The 25984-nt window shown below is 40.8% G+C and overlaps 1 protein-coding gene across 3 annotated transcripts in view; it reads left to right on the top strand.

Annotated features, from left to right (window-relative positions):
* The window catches only part of UBE3D (ubiquitin protein ligase E3D), a 67729-nt gene extending 45053 nt beyond the window's left edge, over nt 1-22676 (top strand). For 2 of the 3 annotated variants that reach the window (XR_014174369.1, XR_014174370.1), the window contains exons 11-12: nt 3045-3132; nt 20533-22676. Coding sequence is in view for 1 of the 3 variants with exons in the window: in XM_081941379.1 (XP_081797505.1) it covers nt 20533-20553 (21 nt within the window). In the remaining 2 variants the exon portion in view is untranslated. The remainder of the gene's footprint in view (nt 1-3044; nt 3133-20532) is intronic. The other variant, XM_081941379.1, reaches the window with a different exon arrangement.
* Nucleotides 22677-25984: the final 3308 nt, after the last annotated feature.

Genomic DNA, 25984 nt, shown 5'->3' with positions numbered 1-25984 from the left:
GGCGAACGATGATTCCGGGGGGCATCAGTAGGGGGGGCAGAGTCCCCCTCGCATTCCTCATCTTCCCGGATGGCCCCTGGAATCATTGCTCGCCGCGCAGAATCTCGCCGCTGCTCCACGCCGTGGAAAACAGGCGCGTGCGCACAGCTCGGCAAATTAAAGCCTGGGAGACTTGTTGCCACTCGCCTTTGCAGAAGCTTCCCTCCGAAGCGTTCCGAGGGAGGTCTGTAAACTTCCCTCCGAAGTCTTGGGAAGTTCTGAGGAGCCCCCCAAGGCAAAACGCCGCTGCCAGGTAGCTAAAAGTACGTCTCTGATTCGTCTCTGTCAGTCTCTCTCTGATTCCCTCTCTCACTCCCTCTCTCTGTTCCTCTCTCTGTCTGTCTGTCTCACTCACACACACACACACACTGTGGTGACCACAGTGTGTGTGTGTGTGAGTGAGACAGACAGACAGAGAGAGGAACAGAGAGAGGGAGTGAGTGAGGGAATCAGAGAGAGACTGACAGACAGACAGACACACACACACACACACAGAGGGGGAGGGAGGGAGAGAAAGATAGACAGACAGAGAGAGAGACACACACAGAGTGAGTGATTAAGTGAATGAGTGAGAGACAGACACACCCACATACACAGAGTGACAGAGAGAGAGGAAGGGAGGGGAGAGAGACAGAGGGAGAGACAGACACACACACACACACACAGAGTGAGTGAGAGACAGACAGACACACACACACACACACACACACACAGAGTGACAGAGATGGGGGAAGGAGGAGAGAGAGACAGAGATACAGAGAGAGAGAGAGACAGATAGACACCCAGAGAAAATGACAGAGGGAGACAGAGAGGGAGGGAGGGAGGGAGAGAGAGACAAAGAGCCAGAGAGAGAGAGAAAGAAAAAGAAAGAAAGTGGGAGAGAGAGATGAAAGAAAGAAAGAAAAACAACATATGACCACAATTGAGCCCAAAATTTTGGTTGCTAAGCAAGAGCGGCTCTCCAAATAAATTTCAATCGTGGTTTTGGCGAGATTTGGCTCAGTTGAAAAAAAAGGTTGCCCACCACTGGGCTAGTGTGGTGGTTAAGTTACTTTTCAAAAGCTATTTTTCTGATCCAAGATTTGAGAAGTTGTGCAGCGAACAACAAGCCCATCCATCCCATTAATAATTTTAAATCATTAAACGATGTTCAATAAATTGTGAATTTAAAGCTCGTGTTTAATTTATTTTTCAATTAACCTAACCTTAACGAACTAAAAAGTAGATTTCCAAATCCTTAAAAAGTCAAAAATTAAAAAAAAATCGGATGTACCTATTAAGGGAGCCGTGGAAAAAATCCGAAGTGTTATGGGAGCCGCAAACCGAAAAAGATTGGGAACCTCTGCCTTAGCCCATAGCCCCACAAAGGATGGAGAAGGAGGCACAGAAAGTACCTCTCTAGCTTCTCAGGTTGTAAAAGAGATGGTAGGGGATTTGTACTTTCAGAAATGCAAGATTCTGTTATTGTAGCTTTATAATAAATTAGGATTAGCTCATCTGGTCATATTTCTTACCTGGTCTAACTGGGTAGGCTGATACGTGTTGAATTTACTTCCCTTTATATCCAACTGGGAAACTCACTAAATGCTTACTAAGAAACCAGGAGAAGGGAATTCTGAATGCAAGTACAAATCTTAACCCCAAACCAAGAAACAGGAAGAAAAAGAGTGTATCCTGGGTCACACATGTTCATCAGCAAACATTATTCTTTTGGAAAGCCATCTAAATGGCAGTCTTTTTTTTAAAATATTGCTCTTGAATGTTCCCAGGGAGGCAAAGCTGGATACTTGCACAAGTCCTACAACAGAGAGGAGCTGGAACATAATCTCATGAGTTCAGGCCCTTTATTCCGAGGAAGAGATTCCACAGCCAAATCTCAGAATGTTTCTTTTTCCGACATGTCAGCTTGTCAGTTTCCACAGAAATATTCTGAAATTTGGCAGAAGGCAGTCTACCTAGTCCTTCCTGTCAGGAGAAATCATGACTCTGATTCTCTGTTGAATGCAGGAGAAGCAGCAAGATTTCCCTATATGTAGCTTTCTTCTCGGTTGTCACTTGAGGCAAATGACTTGAAATCACGAGCAAAACATAAGGAGCTTTTTCAGTTAATGTAACGTTCTGGTTTATAAAGTAGCTCCAGCTGTAACTTCTATAAAATCCCATCATTTCTAATTCTAAAATGGATATCCTCATTTTTTTAAAAAACTGTGAATGTTTCAACGCCCAGAAAAAAGAATAGGGTGGGGTTTTGAAGGCCAGTGCACCTGATGCTGCTTTATCAAGCATAAAAAACAAAAAAACCCTACATCACGCCAATAAATATCTCTAAGGTTTTACTGAAGTGTGGATTTTATAAATGAGCAAATGTGTTTAAAGGTTCTTGAGATTTTAAAGGATATGACCGTCTCCCCTACCCATTTCCATTTTTTGTTAAGAGACAAAACTGCTTTTCAGAAACCTCATCCCATACAGGATGAGTTCAAGAGATGATCTGGTTTCTGAAAAGCCAAGTGATGCATAGTTGATGGGTTTTTTTTCTTCCTGAGAGAAAATGTGCAATATTACTGAGACTGGTAACACACTGCAAGCTACGGTTGTAAAACCAAAAAGCAATTTGGATGTGATGAAGGGTACTGGACTGGAGAAGAGATGTTATTAGACATGTCTTGTATTTGTTGAAGTACCAGAATTGCCCGGGCATATTACATGCTTTCTTTGGGTCACTCAGAACATTGTCTCTGACAGCCACATGTAACTTGTCTGTTCTCAATGAAATCAAAGAAATTACACGCTGTACAGTATTTATTTAATCATTAGTATAATAGAATTATGAAGCAAATTTAACAGCGATGAAATTTTAAATCAACATTCAGAATAAGAATAATATATTGCTCGAAACTGATAGACCTATTAACAATCAAGACCTGCAACTTGGTTTTTAAGCAAGGCTATTAAGTAAAACTGCAGCTGTGCTGATCTTACTTCAGCTTTCCTTTCCTTCGCAGACCTGCAAAGATTGTAAATGTGAAGAGTGATTGCAAAGTTTTTCATTATCCATCGTAACTGTGAATGATCACTAAATGAGGATTACAGGTAGTCCCTGCTTCCTGACCATTTGTTCAGTAACTATTCAAAGTTACGATTGGATGGCGCTAAAGAAATAACATTACAGGCCCTTTACCATTTTTGCAGTATCCCTTAGTCATGTGATCACCATTTCGGTCAACACGTCCTGTGTCTGACTTATTTTTTTCTCCTTTTTCTTCCTTGCAGAACAGAGAGATTGGAGAGCAGAATTGCAAGACATTAAACTGTTGCCTTTCTACGCATTGAAAGCAGTGTGACTAGGAGCAATGGACATGCTATGCAAACAGCTTACAGTACTCACTTGAAATCTCTTTCTCTCCAATCTCTCTGCTCTGAGAGATGGGTAAGGAGAAAAAGCAAGCACTTTCTGTAGGCAATCTCTCTTTTGCCTGCCTTTTTTCCCATTGCCAGCGTGATCACATTGCTTTCATTGTGTAGAACAGAGGTGTCCAATTTTTTGCAAGTAGGGCCATATTTGATGAGGTGAAAATGTGTGGGGCCGACCATTCAGCCTGACATTCTTTGAACCATTAACATTAATGTGCGGTGAAGGAAAAAATGCTGGCCGGCGGGGATGAGTGACAGGTTGAGCCAGCGGGGAGAAGAAGCTGCTGGCTGCTCAAAATTTGAAAACTGTTTGCAATTGGCCCCCGGGCCAGACTTTGGACATGCCTGTTGTAGAAGAACCACTTACTCTCTTGAAATCTATTCCTCTCAAATCGCTTCGATCTGAGATGGGAGATTCTCCACAACCTTTTTCAGATAACTTTTTGCTAAAGCACTCTATCACTTATAGTTTCTAGCTTAACTCTCCTGAGATTAGTCTTACTCTGAACATTGTCTCTGTGGCAACAAGGGTGCAAATGCTTCTCTTACTTAATCTGTAAAAAAATTCTGAAACTTCTTTTGGGAGAAAAGTTTTCCAATGTTCTTTCTTCACCTAATGGGCAGATTCTGATGTAATCCCATGACAATAATTTGTAGAATTAAATCTGACCTGAGACTAAAGTCTAAAGTAAGACCAAGGTTAGTCTTAGGGTTAAGGTTATATTTGACCACATTTGCAACCCCCCCAAAAAAAATATATGTTTGGGTTTCCTCTGCCAATGCTTTCACCTAACATTTTGATACTTCAAGATAAAGCCAACAGGACTACATCAACTCAGATGCGGGAGAAAGATGCAATCTTGTTCTGTGTTTTTCCTTAAAACACAGGATTTGTTTGGGATTTTTTGGTACCTTCAAGTCAGTTGACTCCTAGGGACTGCCTGAACTAGTCCCTCAGTTTTTTTAGCAATATTTTGGAACTAGTTTGCTACTCTCTTCATCAAGGGCTGAGAGTGACTGGCCCAAGATCACTCAGTTGGCTTTGTGCCTAAGTGGGACTAGAACTCACAATCTCCCAGTTTCTAGCCTGGTGTTTTAACTACTTGGTGAGCTTTGATGGTACTGTGGTTAGAGTGCAGTAATGCAGGCTACTTCTACTGACTGCCGGCTGCCTCCGATTTGGCAGTTCAGATCCCACCAGGCTCAAACCTTCCATCCTTCCGAGGTGGACCCAGATTGTTGGGGGCAATAAACTGATTCTGTAAACGGCTTAGAGAGGTCTATAAAGCACTGTAAAGTGGTATGTAAGTCTAAGTGCTATTGCTATTGCTACTCATATGAAAATGATGCACCATTATCAAAAGATGGAGATATCGTTTTGTCTTAACTTATGACATGAATATTCTTTTATGGTATTTTCTCTGTGAATATCCTACAAACTGATATATTATGCAGCAGTTAGAAAAAGTTATATAACTTTGTGGTGTTTATCATTTGGATTAATTTTCTGAATTTTTTAAACATTTTTTTTCCTTTTAACATCCCTCTGTCACTGTCATTTCAATATTTCCTCTCAAGAGAAGAGAAAATGTGAGGAATGCTATGTGAAACTTGGATAAGGCTTTCTGGTAAACTGGCTGTAATGAATCCTCTGTTTCTAGTTGCATTTCTTTCTGCCACAGTTAATAAAAATACTTTCAGCTGTATTTCCCCCCTCAAAGTACTAAGTAGTAAAGCCTGCAGTAAAGCTCAAATTTGGGTTCCTTCAGGGTGTCTTGAGGATATATTCCATTAGGAGGTATTCTCATTAAAACAAAAACCTATAGTTAAAATTGCCTCTAAAATTATCCATTTTGCAAGCATTTCCACACTCTTGGCACTAGATAATTCACATTGTATCCATCAAGATTTAACTGTTTTTAAATTCTAAAATAAGTACTGACTTGGACCTGATGCATAGACAGGAGAGATTTTTCTCTGGGGATGTTATCAGGCTTTAATATTTATTTATTTGTTTGTTTAATTTATATCCTCCCCCACAATCTTACTAAATAGTATCCAGGCAGGAAAGTTGGTTCCTTGCTAGTTATCTTCTTGTCAATAGGCAAATATATGTTTATTCAGGTAGACTTTGGGTACATTACCTGGGTTTGCTGATGGGTAGCTTTTATACTTTTAATTTATATTTCTTTTTATAATTTAAAACTGATTCAAATGTCCGCCTTTGGAAGTGACTTATTTTTAAATGGTTTTGAAGAATTAAAATTATATTAAACAAACATTGGCATTTTTGTAAAAGAGATAATAAAAGGGGGGAAATTTGCAAAGAACCATAAATACATTTGAAATCCTAAGATCAGATACATACTTTTTAAAATACATATTCATTATTTCTCTCCAAAATATAATAGATAACCTATTAGGAATTCTTTTATTGATAAGCTTCAACAGAAACTTCATTAAATAATGGCAGTTCTTAAATATTGATATTTGCTGTATTTAATAGCAGTATAAATTGTCAACTGGGAATCTATATTTTTAAATCTACGTGTGAGAATCCAGTTTTATGCAACTGTTCCATGTTTACAGTGCTGTTAACTATTATGTATGGGAGTAAGTCTTTAAAATCATTCATGCCAAGTCTACACCATCCATTTCAAAAAGAATATGTCTGTAACCTTTTTTTCTCTTTCTTCTATTAGGATCCCGGTAGAGGTAGACAATAGCGTAGACATTACTATTGATAAACTGTTAATGAAAACATTAAATGGGAGCACACTGACTTTAAGGGAGGAGTAAGTAGCGTAGGATGGTATTCTTTTGAAAGAAAGAAAAATGAAAATTGGTAACTTTACTAAATTATTAAAGTTAATTCTTTTCCGTTATTCCTTTTTGAATGTAAATATATGATGCTCATTTGACATCTTCAGTCTTCTATGCTAAAGAATACAATGCTTACACAGATAGTCTTTGTTTAACGTTCACTCATTCAGCGAATGCTTGAAGGTATGACACTGACAATTATGTTAGACAATTATGAGAGATACTTACAACTAAATGTTTGCAACCATGCTGCTTTCTGTGGGCACATTAGTGATAGTGATTGGCTGGCAAGTACGACATTGCAGCATCCCACAGTCATATCTTTGCTGTTCGTGAGTTTTATTGCAAATGAAGCTTTCACAAGCAAAGTCAATCGGGAAGCCAACAAATGGCAACAATGTGACTGTGGATGTTGTGACTATGTGGGATGGAACCTAACGATGGAAACTGGAACTGCCGGAATTGCTATCATAAATCATTGCATTCCCATAATGTCGACTTTATCACCATGTCACTTAGTAACAGAGTTCCTGGTCCCAATACCATTGGCAGGTAAGAACCACTTGTGGGTCAGTTCTGATTGTGCAGTATTTCCTGTGGTTCTACAGTGTATGCATAATGGATTTAAAGAAAAAGTGTTAGTTACACTAAACAAACATTGTTAGAAGCTGTCTTGTATATTTCATTAATGCTTTATGCTTCTAGCAATGAACTCATTTAAATTTACTCCTGCTGCTAAAGGTCTAGGCATTGTCCCTCCTGCTTCCAGAAGTTTTATTAAAAACGTACATCAGTTAGAACAAATGCAGCAGAAATTCTGCATTTACACCATGTCTGTTGCTTCTAGGTGTCAGTAGATAATAGTTGTAAATGGTAAGCTCCTGAACACATTTCAATCAAACATAGGTTAACAGTTATTTCCTGCCTATAATTTTGTTAAGTAAATTGTATACCCAGCTTCTCCTCAAATGGTTTTTATCATTTTAAATTTAAACAATTTCCTGCTCATATTCCCTTTCTGAAATTTTCTACCCATCAACCATGATGAAGGAAGAAAATTAGGGAATTTCAAAGGCACAGAAAGTCATTAAGCATTCAGACACATTGAAATTAATGGATTTGCATCTCTTACAGAGCCACAAGACAAGACATTCTGAAATTAATTGCCCCTTCCCTCCTTTTTTTACTATTCTATTAGCTTTTTTTTTAAGCTACCAGTAATAGTTCTGCGGTAGTATATTTTGAACTTCTACATTCTATTTTAGAAAGTAGAGTCGTTTCTAGGGATATGATACACGTTTGAAAGCAGTTGTTTTTCCCATTCATAACAATAAATTATTCTGTCATCATAACAACAATTTTGTCATCTATTACTGCCAGCTTCTCAAGGTAGACAGAAACAACAATATGAATGCTAAAACTGCTTTTATTATAAGTCACAGTAATAGAATCTTAGCAGATCTTAATATTCCCCCCCACCCTTTTTTATTTTTGTGAGAAGTAGGGAAGGGAGGGTCTTGCCCAAGAAAAATTCTCAATTTATACTTCTGCCCCCAAATCAGATTTCTTTTATCTGACTGTTGCCGTGGTTGTGCCTCTTTCTTCTGTTCCTTCTGTCTATTACATAGAGATACGGGAGACTTAGGAAAAAAGCTCCAAAGTTGCTTGATTTAGATATTGCTAATGGCATAAGTATCAATTAATCTCTGCTTGCAAGCACATCAACTCTTTACATCTGTACTTGTCTCTTGATACGCATTGAGCTATACAATCTAAGCAATCTCTAAAAGGATTCTTTTTCAAGACTGCACTCAAAAGTATATTCAAGTTTAGACGTAAGAGGCACAAAAATGGTTGAGCATATTTATATGATTTATATGCCAGGAGGTCTCAAAATGAGTGGGGACCCTCTGAAGGGTCACATAGAAATTTACGGATCACAGATTTTTTAAAAAAGTTATTTATCCTTGGACAGGCAAACTGGGAGCATTATCAACACTTGCTTCATTATCAACACATGCCCCCTACTGGGTCACAAATTTGGAAAATTGTTAGGATATATAAATTACATTTTAATTTTAAGATATGATTTTCTCACCCACAGCTAGCTCCAGTAAAGTTATCATTACATTCATAAGGGGAGGGCCGTACACATTAATAATGCTAGAGTTTTCAAAGTTTAAGAACTCCAGTTATAAATGATAAACATGAAGGTGTATGTTTTCTGGGGTGAAAAATAGATCACTCTTGCAGAATCATTTCTTTGGTCCTGACATGCCCTGATCAAAGCACTATTCGGATGAAAATGTGTTGTCCAGCTTTCTCCTACCCTTCCCATTTTTTTCCTCATAAGCCATTTTGTTGATATTGCCCAGTAATGAATATGTCAATAGTGATGATAAAACTTGGCTTATGTATAAATGGTGATTAGCAGCAAAGGAAGACATTTGCACTGCAATTGGTCAACAGCACAAACACATGCACACATATCTCATTAGTGGATTTCTATCCACACAGGAACAATTAATGTAAGAAGAAACAGTGACAATACAGGAGGTAGAGGGGTCCTTGGTGCTCTCTGAGTGTACTTTTTTTTTTTGCAGACATTTCATTACCCTAACTAGGTAACATCATCAATGCTAGTAAGGAGTGCTGTTTGCTGTCAGTTTATATTCTAGTCAGAGGTGAGTTGCTCCCAGTTTTACTACTGGTTCGCTTCACATGCTCTTCACGTGCGCAGTTCACTGTAAATTGTTCTTCACGCATGCGCAGAACAATTTACAGTGAACTGCACATGCACACGCACTACTAAACAACATTCTGGCAACAGCAGAGAACTGGTTTGGGGGCATGGCCACCGTGGGTCGCTACTGGTTCTGCAACCCAGGCCAAAATACCACTACCAGTTCGGCCGAACTGGGCCAAACCGGGAGCAACCTACCTCTGATTCTAGTGACTGTCTGGGTGGTTGGGAGTGGTCTTAAGGGTTCTTTGGTTGGGTTGTTTACTGATGGTTCTTTGGCAGTTTCATTGAGGTTATTGTTTGCTTGATTCTTGGACTGAAGTTAACCTTGGAGTTAATCTGTGCTGATTATTGGCGAATAAGCGCTGGGGTCTTTTTGTTCTCCTTTGGGCTGGTTGATTGTCTCTTTTGCATGGTCTATAGATATTGTTAATGTCTATTTGTCTAATGATGGCGTGTCAGACTTTTAGATGTTCCCTGGCATTTTTGGACTTGGCCTAGGTCTAGGATTGTCACATTTTCCCAATTGAAACTATGGTTAAATCTGTCTATATGTGGTGATATTAAAGAGTTCCTATCATGTCTTCTGACTGCCAGTTGGTGTTCATGAATGAGTTTTGCCAGTCTGCCAGCACAGAAGGTAGACATTGAGACAGGTATTTATTTTCCAGCTTATTGCCCTTAAGATATTTGGTATCTTTTTTCCGCCATGTTTTATTTATTTTATTTATATAATATTCAATTTCCATCTAACAGTGTGTGATTTGGGTACAATTATTTTTAAACAACCATAATCTGCATATTTGTTGTAGTATTCATTACAATAACATTTATAATGTAAAAATATAATAATATAATAACATTTAAAGCATGTGTATTAGGCAGTTATAGGTATACCCTGCTATTGAAACTGTTCTAGTGTTCTAAATCTTTCTGATTGCCTAAATTTTACTACAGATACAGATATCCATCTTGTTTCAAAACATATTGATGGTATGCAAACATGATAAAATAATCCAAATCTATCAGTATAAAACTGTTTACATTAGCCCTGAATTGTTGCTATACAGTTTTTGGAGAGACAGACCGCTTAATTCATGCACATCAGAACTGATGACCCAATTCGGCAAAAATGTTGGACTTCCATCCTACATACAGCCACCATGACATCAGTGGACAAAACGTCAGGCAGACCCCATCCGCCCCTCCAAACTAGACACAGAATTCCATTCTTTCATGCAGAGGAAGATGTATATATGAAAGATTACCACAGATCAGAAAGATGACATTTTTTCTTGCAAAAAGTGGTAGGGAGAAATTATATATAGCTCTGTGTGTGTATGTTCCAGCTCTGCTGAGCCCTATCTGTGGGCATGCAAGCCATCGCCCAGGCTCAGCTTCACCGTGCATGCGCGCACGCCTACCAGCCAGCTGCTTTTCAAGTCTCAACAGAACAGATATGGGTTCAGGGAGGCCTGCTAGGCACACAATGGGCTGCAAGGGACGCACACAGCTCCCTGTTTTTTGTCCCAGGAGGCTTCAGGGAGGCCTGCTAGCCCAAAAACAGGCTGCAGGGAAGGGTTGCGCACACATGCGCAGGGGGGCGGGGAGTGTGGGGGTGTCACGTGCGCATTGCATTATGGTTGTGGGCACAAACGCACATTTTCGGCACACAACGACAAAAAGGTTAGCCATCACTGAATGTCTATTGATTAGGCTTAAAATTACAGAAGTTTAATTTTTTTCTTAAAAGAGGAAAGACTCGATGTTAGCAGTATCTGTGATTTTATGCTTTCCTGTTCAGGGTTTAGCAAATAAAAGTTTGCAACAGGATTTTTAAGAAATATCAAACAAAATTAATATTTCTCTGTTGAGCCCCTCTTTACATCTTGCTGCCTTCTAAGGCTTGAAAGGTGTAGTCAGGTGCCCATTCTCTCTTTTAAATCATCTGGAACTGAAATTTTATTTTCTACTTTGCTATTAGCCAGGGTAGGCCAGAATAGAAAGAGAAGTAGAAGTTTGAAACGGCACTTTATTGATACATGCTATAAATATATATATAAATATATAATCTTGAAAGCATGACCATTTTCCAGGCTGTGTTTCTTTCTAAAGGTTTCTCTTTATTTCTTGAGCCTAAAGCATGTTTTTGTTTTTATAGCTATTTCTGCATAGTTACTACAAAGTCATCTCAATGGCTCTTTAACTCACTTTCCCCCCCATTTTATACCAATTTAAATTTCCTTTTCTGCTAATGGCGCTCATAAGTAATCTGTACATTTTCCCCATTTCACAGTGTTTTCTAGTAATCTTATTTGTTTAAAGCAGTTATGTGCCACTTTATCCTGGAGTCAAGTCAAGTAAGTAGTAAGTTAAGTTTTTATATATATAAAAGTCAAGAAGTAACAGATATAAGTTGTAAAGTGGTTTTAAATGCTGATATTGTTTATTGTTCTTATTATTTACAAGAGCAACTACTCCAAAATGTGAAGATTACTAGAATTCTGCAGCCAAACTTTTCTGCAGCCAAAATAAACAGAGCACTCTAAACAAAGAGCACCAGAAAAATTAAAGATAGCAGAGTTAATTTTCTCACATGGTAACAAGCTCTGAGGCACACTCTTCTGTTTGTTTACTGTCATTTAGATAATATAACATAGGAACTTCAGTAGCTGCAACTTGTAGATCTTTGCAGTAATTAACATATGCAATATGACTAGGAAACTAGAGTTAAGAAAGTCCTTTGGGGGACCTTTTGAAGTTTTTAGTTCAAGTCATGTTAATGTTGATCAAGATTATAAATGTTCATTAGCATGGAATCCTAGGGTTAATATTAGTAAGATCGGCAGCTTAAATCAAAGTTGTGCTATGATCTTGAAAAGAGCCTCATTCTTGAATTTGTTGAAAAGGTGCTCTGTAAGATTGGTTGGAACACCCAGGGAGAAAATTTCATAGATGCAATTTCTTGCCATGTTCCTAAAGTAATTACGTGAAATTCGTTTGGAGTTTCTAACCCCAATCCTTTACCAAGAGACCAATTAATCAGAGTTTTGAAGAATATGAGTTGGGAAGTTCCTGATTTAGATGTCAGTTTATTGGATAATACGACCAAGCTGGAAATTCAACTGCAGATTTACGGTGTAATTCTAATTGGTATTTTGTTTCCATTATATTAGAAAATGCCAACATGGGACGTTGCGTTGGGAGCAGAAAGTATTGTCAGGGCAGATTTAGTTTGGATTAAAAATTAAAAAGCTGTTCACATTAAATTAATTGGGTTGTGGTTGGCCCAGGCTGCTTTTTAAGTGAAAGTAAACCCTCAGGAGATAGTTGTATACATTTACCCTTTGCCTTAGCCAAAGCACAAGAAAACACATAATATTTGGCAGAACTAAGAGGGCACAAAATTCAAAGATACTTCAGAAGAGAGGTTTTATTTGTAGTCTTTCAATATTTTGCAGGAGACATTTTCTGTTGAGTTCTCACTTGGAAAAGTAGGAAATAAAAAAAATATAATTATAAATCCTCAGACCCCCTTTTTTTCTTTTTAAAAAATTGTTCTACTTAGATCTTTTTGGGTGCTTTAGATTGTGGGGTCTTTATTTTTTCTTGCTCCAATCTTTCCAAATATTGATCCACTTTGGCATGCTATATGGAGTAATGACTTAGTTCATGCAAACTGAATTGAGCATCATCTTGCCTAGTTGAATCTGCACATTTGATAAGAATATCCCAAAGACCTCCTGTAGTTGATGGAGAGAGGTCATGGACCAGATGGCTGGCCTTTTCTGTTGCAGTTCTTATATTTTGGAACTTCTGTCTTCCAAAGTTTCAGCTAGCATTTTCCCCTCCTGGCATTTTATAAAACAACATTATTATATCATGGTTTTGACTACCATTGAAGGTTATTTTTTTTGTTGGCCATTTGGAGAATTTCTGTTAATTCTATCTCTCTTCTTTTTGTTTTTAATGTATTCTGTGTCTTTCTACCTGCAAGATTCAATGGAATAGACTCTCTCTCTCTCTCTCTCTCTCTCTCTCTCTCTCTCTCTCTCTCTCTCTCTCTCTCCCTCCCTCCCTCCCTCCCTCCCTCCCTCCCTCCCTCTCTCTCTCTCTCTCTCTCTCTCTCTCTCTCTCACACACACACACACACACACACACAGAAATAAGCAAGAATTTACAAACTATATTAAATGACTTGCACTGGTATTTATGTCTAATTAGAAATAGATCTGTATGAACTTAGTAGGAAAACCTCACATAAAGTTTGTGTGTGTGTATGTATATTGTATCCTTATAATTGTTTACTATATAATGAAGTATTGCAATTTATGATATGGTAAAACAATAATTTGAAGGGTCTTCCACCAGTACCCACCCCCTTATTTTGAACTTTTGTAGTAAAAGGTGGGGGAAGCTTAAAAAAAAAGGAATACTAAGATTTGGTGGATGAATTGGTTTCTGGGCTGGTATATAAAATCATAATGTTTTTTCTCTTGCTATGTTGAAGCATAAAAATCAATAGAATTTTGTAGTGGTTTTCTTTCTGTCTCCTGAAAGAGCAGAAGTTGAAATTAGAGTGACATACAAGCATTCAGTAGAGAAACTCTCAAGTTGATGTTGGAATGTTGCCTGTTTTAGAGGAACTAGACTGGTAAAACAAATGGAGTGGTTTAACTGCATTTTTTATATGTACATTTATGTTTCAGCTTTCCTATTCTGGGATTCCTATTCCTTTTCCTATTCTATAGAATTTCCTATTCCTATTCTATAGAAAGCTATCTTAACTTTATGAAGATAATTTTGTAAAAAGTAATTATTTTTCATATTGGGAGGAATGTTTGCTTTGATTTATTGTGTGCAATGAAAACATGTTTCAGGTGACGCATTTTTCCTAAAAAAAAAATAGTTCCTCTCATCACAGAGGTTACCCTTTCCTTTAGAGATTATTATTTGTTCCATTCACTTGGCAAATCACTTGCCAAATTGGGAGAGAGAACAAAGTTCTTGAATCAATATAAATGCAGATTATCTCATATGGAGGATTGTTGGTCACTAAATTAAGCATCCTTGCTCCTGCCCGAGATTAAAACTTCTATGCTAGTAGTAGCATTTTAAAAAGTAGCTAAAATTCATAGGCATTTTGGAAACTTAATTGTTCTTTGTAGAGGAAAAAAATCATTTTACTAATGTTGGTTCTTCATGTGTTACGTTGAATTGCTGTCCTTTTTGCAGCCAAGAGGGCAGTGATGAAAAAATAAATACATTTCTTTTAGCTTATTCAAACCAGGCATTCTATTTACCATCAAAAATTTTGGTTTCTCCTTTCACTTTGAGCTTTTCTGACCTTCTCATTCATTTCTTGTATCTAACATCTCCATTGCCAATGCCACAAAATTTGGAAAGCCTTGCTTTCCTGAAATGTAGTGGCTCTCAGAAATGAACTTTCCAGTTTCTCTAAACAAGCTATAGCATCTGCCAAAAGGATCCCTGGTGGCACAATGGTTAGAATGCAGTATTGCAGTATTGCAAAGAGTTAGATCCTGAATGGCAATATGCTGACTCTGTAAACTGCTTAGAGAAGGCTTTAAAGCACTATGAAGTAGTATATAAGTCTAAGTGCTATTGCTATTGCTATTACATGGTGAAAATTGCCTATAATTGGCTAATAATGATTTCTAATCTGTTTGCTAATATGAAGATTCTATATATTGCTAGTTGATATACCCTTCATAAAACAACATGAAACAGGTCTTGCCTGATAATTAACAGTCTTGAGTTTGGAAATCAAAAATGTAGGTTAGGTATCATAATCCAGGTAAATTTATTTATTTATTTCTTGGATTTCTAGACCGCCCCCTCTCCCAAAAAGGGACTCGGGGCGGTGTACAGTCAATGCAGATAAAAATACAATCATAAAACAATTAAATACATTTGGATGGAGGAGATAGGCTGTACAAGAAATAAATATATTCTAAAACCTTAAAAACATCCCCAATTAAAAACCCAAACCCAATTAAAATAAATCCCCGAGAGGTAAAACTAAGAGAGTGCCAGGCCAGCTGATTGAAATAGGTGAGTCTTTAACTTTTGACGGAAGGAGCGGAGGTCGGTGGTGGTTCGAATGTCGGGGGGGAGGTCATTCCAGAGGGTTGGGCCCATCACAGAGAAGGACCTACTCCTAGGTGTCGCCCGCTGACACTGCCTAGCGGACGGCACCAGGAGGAGTCCCTCCCTGTGTGAGCGGATAGGTCGCAGGGACGTGTGTGGTAGGATGCGATCCTGCAGATAACTAGGTCCTATGCCATGGAGCGCTTTAAAGATGGTAATCAATACCTTGAAACGCACCCGAAAGGCCACAAGTAGCCAGTGCAGCTCGCGCAGGAGCGGTGTTACGTGGGAGTAACGTGTACTCCCCATGATAACCCGCGCGGCTGCGTTCTGAACTAGCTGCAGTCTTCGGGTGCGTCCCAAGGGAAGCCCCATGTAGAGGGCATTGCAGTAGTCCAGGCGAGACGTCACCAGCGCATGAGTGACCGTGCGCAGGGCACTCCGGTCAAGTAGGGGGCGCAATTGGCGCACCAGGCGAACCTGGTGGAACGCCCCCCCTTGCCACGGCTGCCACATGGTCCTCCATTGACAGCCGGGCGTCAAGGAGGACGCCCAAATTGCGCGCCCGCTCCACAGGGGACAGTTGTTTGCCCCCTATGGCCAGCGATGGTGTCAGCTGGCTGAACCGAGGCGCCGGTACCCATAGCCACTCGGTCTTGGAGGGGTTGAGTTTGAGTCTGTTGTCCCCCATCCAGACCCCGACGGCTTCCAAACACCGGGACATCACTTCGACAGCCTCGTTGGGGTGGTTTGGGGTTGAAATGTACAGCTGAGTGTCATCAGCGTACAGGTGGTACTCAACCCCAAAGCCACGGATGATCTCACCCAGCGGCTTCACATATGCGTTGAACAGGAGAGGCGAGAGGACCGACCCCTGCGGCACCCCACAAGTGAGTGGCCTCAGGGACGACCTCTGCCCCCCTGTCAACACACATTGCTTCCGGTCGGAGAGGTAGGAGCCGAACCACCGCAAAACAGTGCCTCCGACTCCCATCCCCTCCAACCGGCGCAATAGGATACCATGGTCGATGGTATCAAAAGCTGCCGAGAGGTCTAATAGGACCAGGATAGAGGCACAACCCCTATCTCTGGCCCTCCAGAGATCATCAACCAACGCGACCAAGGCTGTCTCAGTGCTGTGCCCGGGTCGGAAGCCGGACTGGCGTGGGTCTAGATAGTCGGATTCGTCCAGGTGTCTGCGCCACCACATTCTCAACAACCTTCGCCAAGAAGGGGAGGTTGGAGACTGGACGGTAATTAGCTAGCTCCATTGGGTCGAGCGAAGGTCTCTTGAGCAAGGGTCTCACCACCGCCTCTTTCAAGGCGGTTGGTAAGTAACCCTCACCCAATGAGGCGTTCACCAGGCCCAGAAGCCAGCCTCGTGTCACCTCCCAGGCTGCCAGTACCAGCCAGGAGGGGCACGGGTCCATTGAACATGTGGTGGGTCGCAGCCGTCCACGCAACCTGTCCAAATCCTCGGGGGCAACAGAGTCAAACTCCTCCCAGAATGGTCTCTCAAGACTCGCTGTTGACGGCTCGTCTGGTCCACTGACGGAGGTCCATCCGCTCCGGATCTGATCGATTTTGTCCTGAAGATATTCCCCAAACTCCTCTGCTCTTCCCTGTAAGGGTGTCTCCCGCGTCCCCTGCGATAAAAGGGAGCGGCTCACCCGAAACAGGGCGGCAGGGCGGTTATCCGCGGACGCAATAAGGGCAGCACAATGTCTACGCTTGGCCGCTCTTATTGCCACAAGGTAAGTCCGCAAATAGGCTCTTACCTGTGTTCGGTCGGATTCGGAGCGTGAGGACCTCCACCTGCTCTCTAGACGTCTCCTGTGGCGCTTCATCACCCCTAGCTCCTCAGTAAACCAAGGAGCCCGGGTGGGTCGATGCCGCAGGAGAGGTCGCAAAGGCGCAACCCGGTCCAAGGCCCCAGTCGTCGCCCTATTCCAGGCAGTCACTAGGTCCTCGGAGCGGGAGCGGGACAAGACTACAGGTATTGGCCCAAGCTCCGTCTGGAATCTATCCGATTCCATCAGGTGCCTGGGGCGGTACCAGCTTGTAGAGTCTGGTTCCGCCTCCTCGCGGTGGGGGATAGCGCCAGGGAAGTCCAGCCGGAGGGATGAGTGGTCTGACCATGACAAGGGCGTGATGACTAAGTCCCCTATTCCCAGATCACTCGTCCACTGTTCAGATACAAAAATGAGGTCCAGTGTGTGGCCCCCTTCGTGAGTGGGGCCCTGCATTAATTGGGTCAGGTCCATGGCCGTCATGGAAGCCATGAACTCCCGAGCCACCTCGGAAGCCGCTCCCGTTGACGGCAAGTTGAAGTCCCCCATGACCAAAAGTCTGGGAGTCTCAACTGCCGTCGCTGAGATTAGCTCGAGGAGCTCGGGCAGGGCTGCTGATGCATAGCGAGGAGCCAAGTATACAATCAGCAAGCCCCACTGCCTCCCTGGGGCCCAGTTCACACCAAGGGACTCACACCCGGGTATCTGAGGGACAGTGAACTCCCTCGGCTCTAAACATTCCCGCATAACCACCGCCACCCCACCACTCTTACCCAGGGCCCGGGGCTGATGGAATGCCCGGAAACCTGGTGGGCACATTTCCACGAGGGGTAAACCACCCTCGTGGCCCAACCAGGTCTCCGTTATCCCTGCAAGGTCTAGCTCCCCCTCTGAGATCAACTCATTAATGAGGGGGGCCTTGTTGGTGACAGACCTTGCATTGCAAAGCATCAGCCGCAGGCCCTGGCTCTGTAGCACCTGTCCACCTAGACTGCAGGGGTTGGTACAAGCGACCGGACGTAACCAGCAGCCACGGTCTCCCAACCGACCTTGGGATCTTATCCTGTCCTCGCATCCCCTCCTCCCCACAACCGTTGTAATAGGACAACCCTCTGCTCTAGTGACCTTTATTTTCCCCCCCTCCACTGCATCCCCGTCCTTCCTGGACTCACCTGTCTGTCCAGCGCTGGCTCTCCTCCCGGTCTGATTAGCCCTCCCCCCCACCCTGGAACCCCCTAAAAAAGATAAAAAACATTTTACTAAAAATCCCCTTAGCTTCCGGTTCCTGCACCTCTCGGGGTCCACGAACCCGTCCTCGAGGCAGGCCCTTGAAAGAGCCAAGGGCCAAACGTGCGAGAGAGGGGCCTCCCGCAGGCGGAGCAAGTCTAACCTCGAATAAGATATTATCAACAAAATTCCAGTGGGGTTAAGGTGCTGTAGATGGTAAAAATAAGTCAGTATGGGGGGAGGTAGAAGGCATTAGTCCCATAAGTCAATGTCAATGTGGGGGGTAAGAGGCATTGTCCTGGATAATTCTTCAGTAAAGAGTGGGGGGGGGGAGCAGATGTCCAGATGATAAGATTAGACGGATGTGGCGATGATGGTAAAAATGATAGAAAAAATGATAGAAAAATGGGTGATAGCCCCAGCTGTAAAGTTGGTGATGACCCTCCATGGTCTTAGGTGGTCCTAGGTGTGGATAAGCTCAGGAACAGAGATTCAGGGTCCTTGGTGGGTGGGGGGGGCAGTCTTGGCTCCAGATAACCATACTCCCAGGCAGCCTTCTAGCCTCTCCATGGTCATAGGCCCAGTCCATGGCCCTAGGCCAGATCTTCCAGAGGCCTCAGATGATCCAGGCCCCCCCAACCACCATAACCACCATCCTCTCCCACTCTGTCCTGGCTCCCACCTGAAGGGTCCAGTAGTCCAGGGAGGTGGAGGTGGTGGTGGTGGAGGAGGTGGTGGTAAATATCGGCAGAGATCTCCTTTTGTGAGCTGCAATAGAGTAATCAAATGTCCAGCTAATTCAAACAAATAGTTGGTCTAGATAGTAGCATGGCGCAGTGGACAAAAACAGAATGCAAGTACATTTAGAATTCTGGGGAAAAAAATCATATAGCAGAAGAATTAATGTTCAGTGGTGTAGCAAAAGCATTGCTTACTTAAAAGTCTTGGGCATTTTCTTGGATTGAAAACAGCTTCAAATGCCTTCACTGTGTTTGAATTTTGGGGAACCTGCTTGTATTTCACAGAAAAAAAACAGGGATATCATTTTCATGTCTATTCATAAGTAAGCTCATTAAAAAAAAGAAAACCTTTGCTCAACCTTTAGATAGAAAGACCATTATCTTCTGCTTTTGAGCTAGCTGCATGTAACTGAAGACACAGCATGCTGAGATAGATGGACCAATGGGTCAGATCAGAAAAAAAACACTTCCCTTATTACCAGCATCTGCAGCTACTTGGATTTTTATTTTCACTGTGAGCAAAAGATGCCTTCAGTTAGCTGCCTTCTTTGCTATTTTCTGTGATATGCGGAAACTCTTAATAAGAACCGAGACAACATGAAAATTTTCTAGCATGGCAAATAGAATAATATTGATATCAGAGCCACAGGGAAGCACTATGTATTTAATTATCTCCAGAAGCAAAACATCCCTGTTCCCAAAAATCACAAATAGGGAGGGGAAGATTGGGCTCCATGTTACAAGGCTCTTCCTGCTACCTTCATGTAGTCCCAGATCTGTTTTTCTTGGGGAGATGGGGTAGGTGGGTGGGTTTGTTCAGTTTTCCCTAATCTCTTAATGATGCATAAAATTGTTTCACCTTTGCTTTGGCATTTTTTTAATACAGATTTCTACTGCCTGTCCTAGTTGAAAGATTTCCAGTTAGTAGTGAAGCAGAACATTGCAGATGACATATAAGAAGCATCCCATCAAAAATTGCTCTTGTGTATATTAAAACCTATCTTGCAAAGCGAGCCAAATAAGAATGTTTTTGCACTGCTTTTGAAAAGTGCCTTTGGAACCAGTACATTACACTGACATGCAATCACTGAGCAATCTACTGATTTCATTTCTGTATTCATCCTGTGATTTTTATCTTCGTGATTCAAATGTCTTTGAATTATTGCAAAAGGATGTTTAGATTTATTTCACAAACTGAGGTAACTCATCATAGGAATTGTATTAATTTACTCAATGGGTGAACATGGAATTCAATGCCTAGATTCTAGATCCTTCAGGGCACATTAAGTTTTGGAAGGAAATGTGACTATCTCAGCACCGAGCACTTTTTTGAATCTTTGTTTCGTAAGGTGAAAATTTCTATACGTGCTCGATATTAGTAGTAGATCATGTCACATTATATCCAGCACAATTTATGATTTCAATCTATACTAAGAAGTCAGAAGAGATAAAAGTCAAAATGCCATTTCTTCAGAGCGCATTCCCCTTTGAAAGTCATTGGAACACTTATCTGCATTGTTTATCTGACTATAACATATTGAGCATGGTTCTGTTCATTTGTGGGTGGATGTCTGTATAATTGTGTATGTGTTGAAGCTTAACTGTGCAGATGCTAATCTGAGGGCTATATTTTGTTTTCCTGCAGGTTGCATTTCTGAAAATGTAGCATGACCTGTAAAGAAAAACAACCAACTTTTTTCTGTCAAGAATTGTGGAATATTAGACCTCAAGTGAAGATTATCTTTCTCAAAGTGGTACCAACGATCCTGAATCAAAAGCTGGATATTTCAGCTCTTTATTGACTTTGGAGTCTTCTGATGTTCAGAAAATTTGACAGAGGCAAGTTCTTCAAGCATAGTTGTAAAACCAGAGTTCAGAGGGTGAATTAATTTGAAATGTCAGCGGTCTGAGATCACTGTAACTAATATCCTACTAATTCCCCAAAGAGAAGTCAATTATCTTCTGAAACAACATCAGCTTTACAAAGAAGGCCTGATAAGTAGCTCCTTTGCCTTTTTTGAGGAATTAGGAACTGGCTGCCAGGACTAGACATTGGATATTTCAATGTCCAAATGGAAAAGTAAACTGCAACCCGTTTTGGTAAGCTGTGTTTCAGCTAAAATTAGCAAAGGGGTTAAAACAGGACTTCTCAGAGTGTGAATTGGGTTTCTCCCAGTACCTCCATCACCTTCCATTGGAGAATCTCAAGCAACCTAGAGTGTCACAATTTTGTAATGTAATGGGACTTGTGTGGAAAATATGAGAGCACTATCAAAACCCACTTTGAGCTTTGCTGTTCATTTGTTTGAGTGATCCCAGAGGGAAGAGTTGCTGTACCTTAATCTTTAAAAATTCCTGTGATGTATGAAGTAAAATTGAATTATTAAAAGTGATAGATTTATTCTTTGCACATTCTTAACTCTGATGAAAGCAATACTTTGATCTGGTGGGAATACTCAACACACAACTTCATCTATTATTTTAGGGGGTGACAGAGTTGAAGAGTCATTGCATTAAAGGTTGTTTTCCATATGCATGCATGAGATCTCAGTGAGCCGTGAGTGATAGTTATAAAGAACTGTGTATGAATGATAGGAAATAGATGAAACTGGGATGTAATGGGTATGCTCCGATGTGCCCAATTAGAAAGAATGAAGTTTCTCCAAGAATGATGGACATGAAGAAGATTTTGAGGAGAATGTTTTATCCTTAGAACTAGACATGTTATAAAAGGGAGTGGGATGTCTCAGAACCATGCAAGCAGTGGTGAAATCTTCTGAAGTCTGCTACCGGTTCGGTGAGTCTGCTACCAAGCGCACGCTTTGCGCATGCATGCATACTTTGTATGCATGCGTGCCTGAGGCGCGCCTGCACAGCGCTAAAAAAGGAAAATTTTGAAGCCTTTCAAGTCTGCAAAGATAAGTAGAATAGCAAGGGGAAGGAATCCACTGGGCCACGTGATTTAAATTAGCTAGAAAGCAGGAAATCGAACAATTGTAGCTAATATAAATGCGTGTCACATCTGAGGTCGCCCAACTGATAGTTGGAAATACCGTTGGAAATAAGCATTTTTTACTACCGGTTCAGGAGAACTGGCCTTTGTTTCCCCATACCTAATACCAAAAATTAAAATGTTTCCCCTTCTTTTTTGGACAACAGGAAATATAAATCAATGTACTGTATATAAGAGGGCCGCGGTGGCTCAGTGGCTAAGACACTGAACTTGCCGATCAGAAGGTTGGCAATTCAGCGGTTTGAATCCCTAGCGCTGCGTAATGGAGTGAGCTCCTGTTACTTGCCCCAGCTTCTGCCCAACTAGCTCACCTATCAGTTCGAAAACACATAAAAAATGCAAGTAGAAAAATAGGGACCATCTTTGGTGGGAAGGTAACATTGCTCTTTGTGTCTTCAGCGTTTAGTCATGCCGGCCGCATGACCACAGAGAAGTCTTCGGACAGCGCTGGCTTTTCAGCTTAGAAACTGAGATGAGCACCACCCCTAGAGCTGGAAACAACTAGCATGCATGTGCGGGGAAACCTTTACTGTTACTTTTACTGTATATAAAAGGATTGTATGATATATTGTGTTTTTAAATCATTTAAAATATATTTCCGATCAAGAAGCACTATCTTATTGTGTATTGTGGGGCTTGAATTCTTAGGCTTAGTTGCACAGAGATGCCAATACATTTTCAAATGAAACAATGAAGTGCCTTATTGAATTTTCATGAAAGTGGTGTAGAATTGATCCATGTAAACATGCAATGATTTCAAGGAATAAAAACATGTACCACAGTCCTTTAAAAAATTACTTAATTGGCTTTCTTTTTAACTCTATAGAAACAAAGACCGCATTGCTATATATAATTAAATATAAATATATAAATAAGATAAATGAAATAGAATAGAACAGAAAAGAATAGGAATAGACTAGTTTTATTTGACCAAGTGTGATTAGACACTCAAAGGATTTCTAATTCTTTCTAACATGCACAATTGTGCATATTACAATATACTGTATTTTTTGGAGTATAAGACCCACTCCCCCCCCAAAAGAGGGTGAAAATTTGGGTGCGTCTCATAGACTGAATGTAGCCCCGCCCACCCACCGCCCCCCACTCTTTGGCCTCTGCCTCCCAGCAATTTACTTCCTTGCAGCAAATGGGGAAAATGAGGCTTGCAGAGGCGGCAATACGCTATGGCAATCATTGCAGCCTGAAACAGCTGATCATCAGGAGGCCTGTGCTGAAATTGAAAGTGAAATGGGCTGTTTGCTGTTTGCTGCAAGCAGGCAAATTGCTAGGAGGCAGAGGCAGATTTTTTTTTCTTGTGCTAATGAGGCTAAACTGAAACTGTTTGCTGTTTGCTGCAAGGAGGTAAGTCAATAACTAAATGCTTATATAGAATGTTCAAATTATTAGACTTATTTTTTAAAGACTTTTATTATTGTTCTAGACAATTTAACAAAATAAAGAAGCTTTTTAAAATAAATGCTTGATCTGAAGAGGCCCAGTGCTATTGTATCTTCTTTTAAATAGCAGAGAATAATGTATACTTCCAGAAAGCCACATCAATTTTAACAGCATCTGTACAAGTATAGTCTGAAATGTAACACCATAAACAGTATATATCATCTGTATTGTTTGCCATTTGCTGCAAGAAGGCAAATTGCTGGCAGGCAGAGACAGATTTTCCCCCCTTGTTTTTCTCCCCAAAAGCTAGGTGTGTCTTATACTTTGGAGCGTCTTATACTCCGAAAAATATGGTGGCATAAAGTAAAATATGACCAAAAAAAAACATGTACTACAGTCCTTAATACTTGATTGGCTTTCTTTTTAACTCTTTATAAACCATTAAAGACAGCATTGCTATATATATCATTAAATTAAGATGAATGGAATAGAATGGAACAATACAATAGCAGAGTTGGAAGGGACCTTGGAGGTCTTCTAGTCCAAACCCCTGCCTAGGCAGGAAACCCTATACCGTTTCAGACAAATGGCTATCCAACGTCTTAAAGACTTCCAGTGTTGGGGTATTCACAACTTCTGGAGGCAAGCTGTTCCACTGATTAATTTCCACTAACTGTCAGGAAGTTTCTCAGTTCTAAGTTGCTTCTCTCCTTGATTAGTTTCCACCCATTGCTTCTTGTTCTACACTCAGGTGCCTTGGAAAATAAGAACGGAACAGAACAGAATAGCTTTATTTAGCCATGTGTGATTAGACACACAAAGAATTTCTAATTCTTTCTAACATGCACAGTTGTGTCCTGGCCCTCGGATTTTTTCCTTTACTTCAGCCAGCAGAACTGACCATAACAACATTTCCCATTGCATTGGCTTGTTTTTTTCAGGTTACAAGGCTTGGCCTTTAATAGACTTTGATTTATGTGATCCTAATAAAAGCAGAATAGGCAAAGACCTTTATTGGAGCGTTGAAAAGAAAGTAGATATAGGACAATTTACAGTGTGCTTAGCTGCAAAATGGTATTTTGCAAATAGCTGAGGAAATATACCTCAGGCACTTTATTAAGAGAGCTTTAAAAAATAAATAGCATTTTAAAGGAGAAACTTGAGCTTTTATTATAGTTCATTCTTACTTTCTGTTAAAATCTTGGTTTCAGGCTGTGGTTTATAATTTGACTGTTACCCAATCTGTTCCTCAATTTATGAAGTAAGATTTCCTTTCCTATTTACAAATGGATTTGTAGCAATCCAGGCATCTTGGCAGTTCTCCATTTATTCACCAAACAAGTACTTGGAAACCCCTGTAATTTGCTATCAGCCACAAAGCAAGAGGAAAAGTGTCAAATTGACTGCTTCTCATGGACAAAACAAATCAACTGATTTTCAGAAGAAATGTTTAAGATCATCCAGGAATTACTGCAAACTAATGCGTTCTTTGTAAAGCTAATATTGGCAATTGAGTTTTCAATAGAAGATAATATTTATAGCTGAGAGTTGAACCATGGGGACCCTAGTTGTAAAAGTACCATCATTTGAGAGTGTTTTTGTTAATTCTCTCTACTCCGTAATCCAGAAGTATGGTGATAAATATTGTAAAGCTGTCCTACAAATTTTATGAGTGTAGATATTTTGAGGCTGGCCAGTTCTTGGCCTCAAATATATTCCAGTTAATAAAATGTATTTACCCCAGACTTTGGCACGTTGTCTTGTCTTCCATTGAGAAATGGTGCAGAAACATGATTTCTCTCTCTGGTGTCTTCAATTCACAATATAACAATTAGAAATCTGAAAAGTTTACCATCTGGATGGGAGAGAGTGCAGATCAGTGAGTCTTCCCTTTTTCTTCTTTGTCAACTAACAGCCAGTGGAGCGGAGTTTTTTTTTAAATCTTCCAGATAAGTACTTCAGTCAGTTGAAGCATCCACAGACACATTTTCTTATTTATGTTACTGTAGCTACTACCATGGTTTCTTAATTCTGCTTAAGTTCACTTAAGGTCAGCTTTTTGGTAATTTGTCAGCCTGTATCATTTGTCAGGCTTAAGATGGCACAGCAACTAGTTTTGAAAAAGATTTATCATGTGAATTAGTTGCTGAAATTCTGTTCTCTGACTTTTCTCTGGAAACCCTTCAGGGGAGTAGCAGCATGTGGGAGAGTGGATTTTTTGTAAAAGTGATAGCCATTCCCTGCCCGGTGACTGTTATATTTTGTGTGGATTGGAGGCATTTTATATTGTCCCCATCTTTTAAAAATGGGAGGGGGAAGGGGCTTAAATGTGCATGTGCATACACGTGATAAATGTATATATGTATGCCCAACACACACACACACACACAGTCTTTGTGTGACAATTGTCATGAAGTTGTGTCTGACCCATTGTGACCCCATGGACAACGTTCCTCCAGGCCTTCCTGCCCTCTACCATCCTCTAGAGTCCGTTTAAGCTCAGGCAGACTGTTTCAGTGACTACATCCAGCCACCTCATTCTCTGTCGTCCCCTTCTTCTTTTGCCCTTAATCTTCCCCAGCATGAGGCTCGTCTCCAGTGAGTCCTTCCTTCTCATTAGGTGGCCAAAGTATTTGAGTTTCATCTTCAGGACCTGGCCTTCTAAAGAGCAGTCAGGGTCTCAGCA

The sequence above is a fragment of the Natrix helvetica genome (genome assembly GCF_964273705.1).
Source record: "Natrix helvetica genome assembly, chromosome: 2".
Lineage (NCBI taxonomy): Eukaryota > Metazoa > Chordata > Lepidosauria > Squamata > Natricidae > Natrix > Natrix helvetica.
Note: the sequence above shows the minus strand (reverse complement) of the source record. Positions and strands in the feature narration are given on the sequence as shown.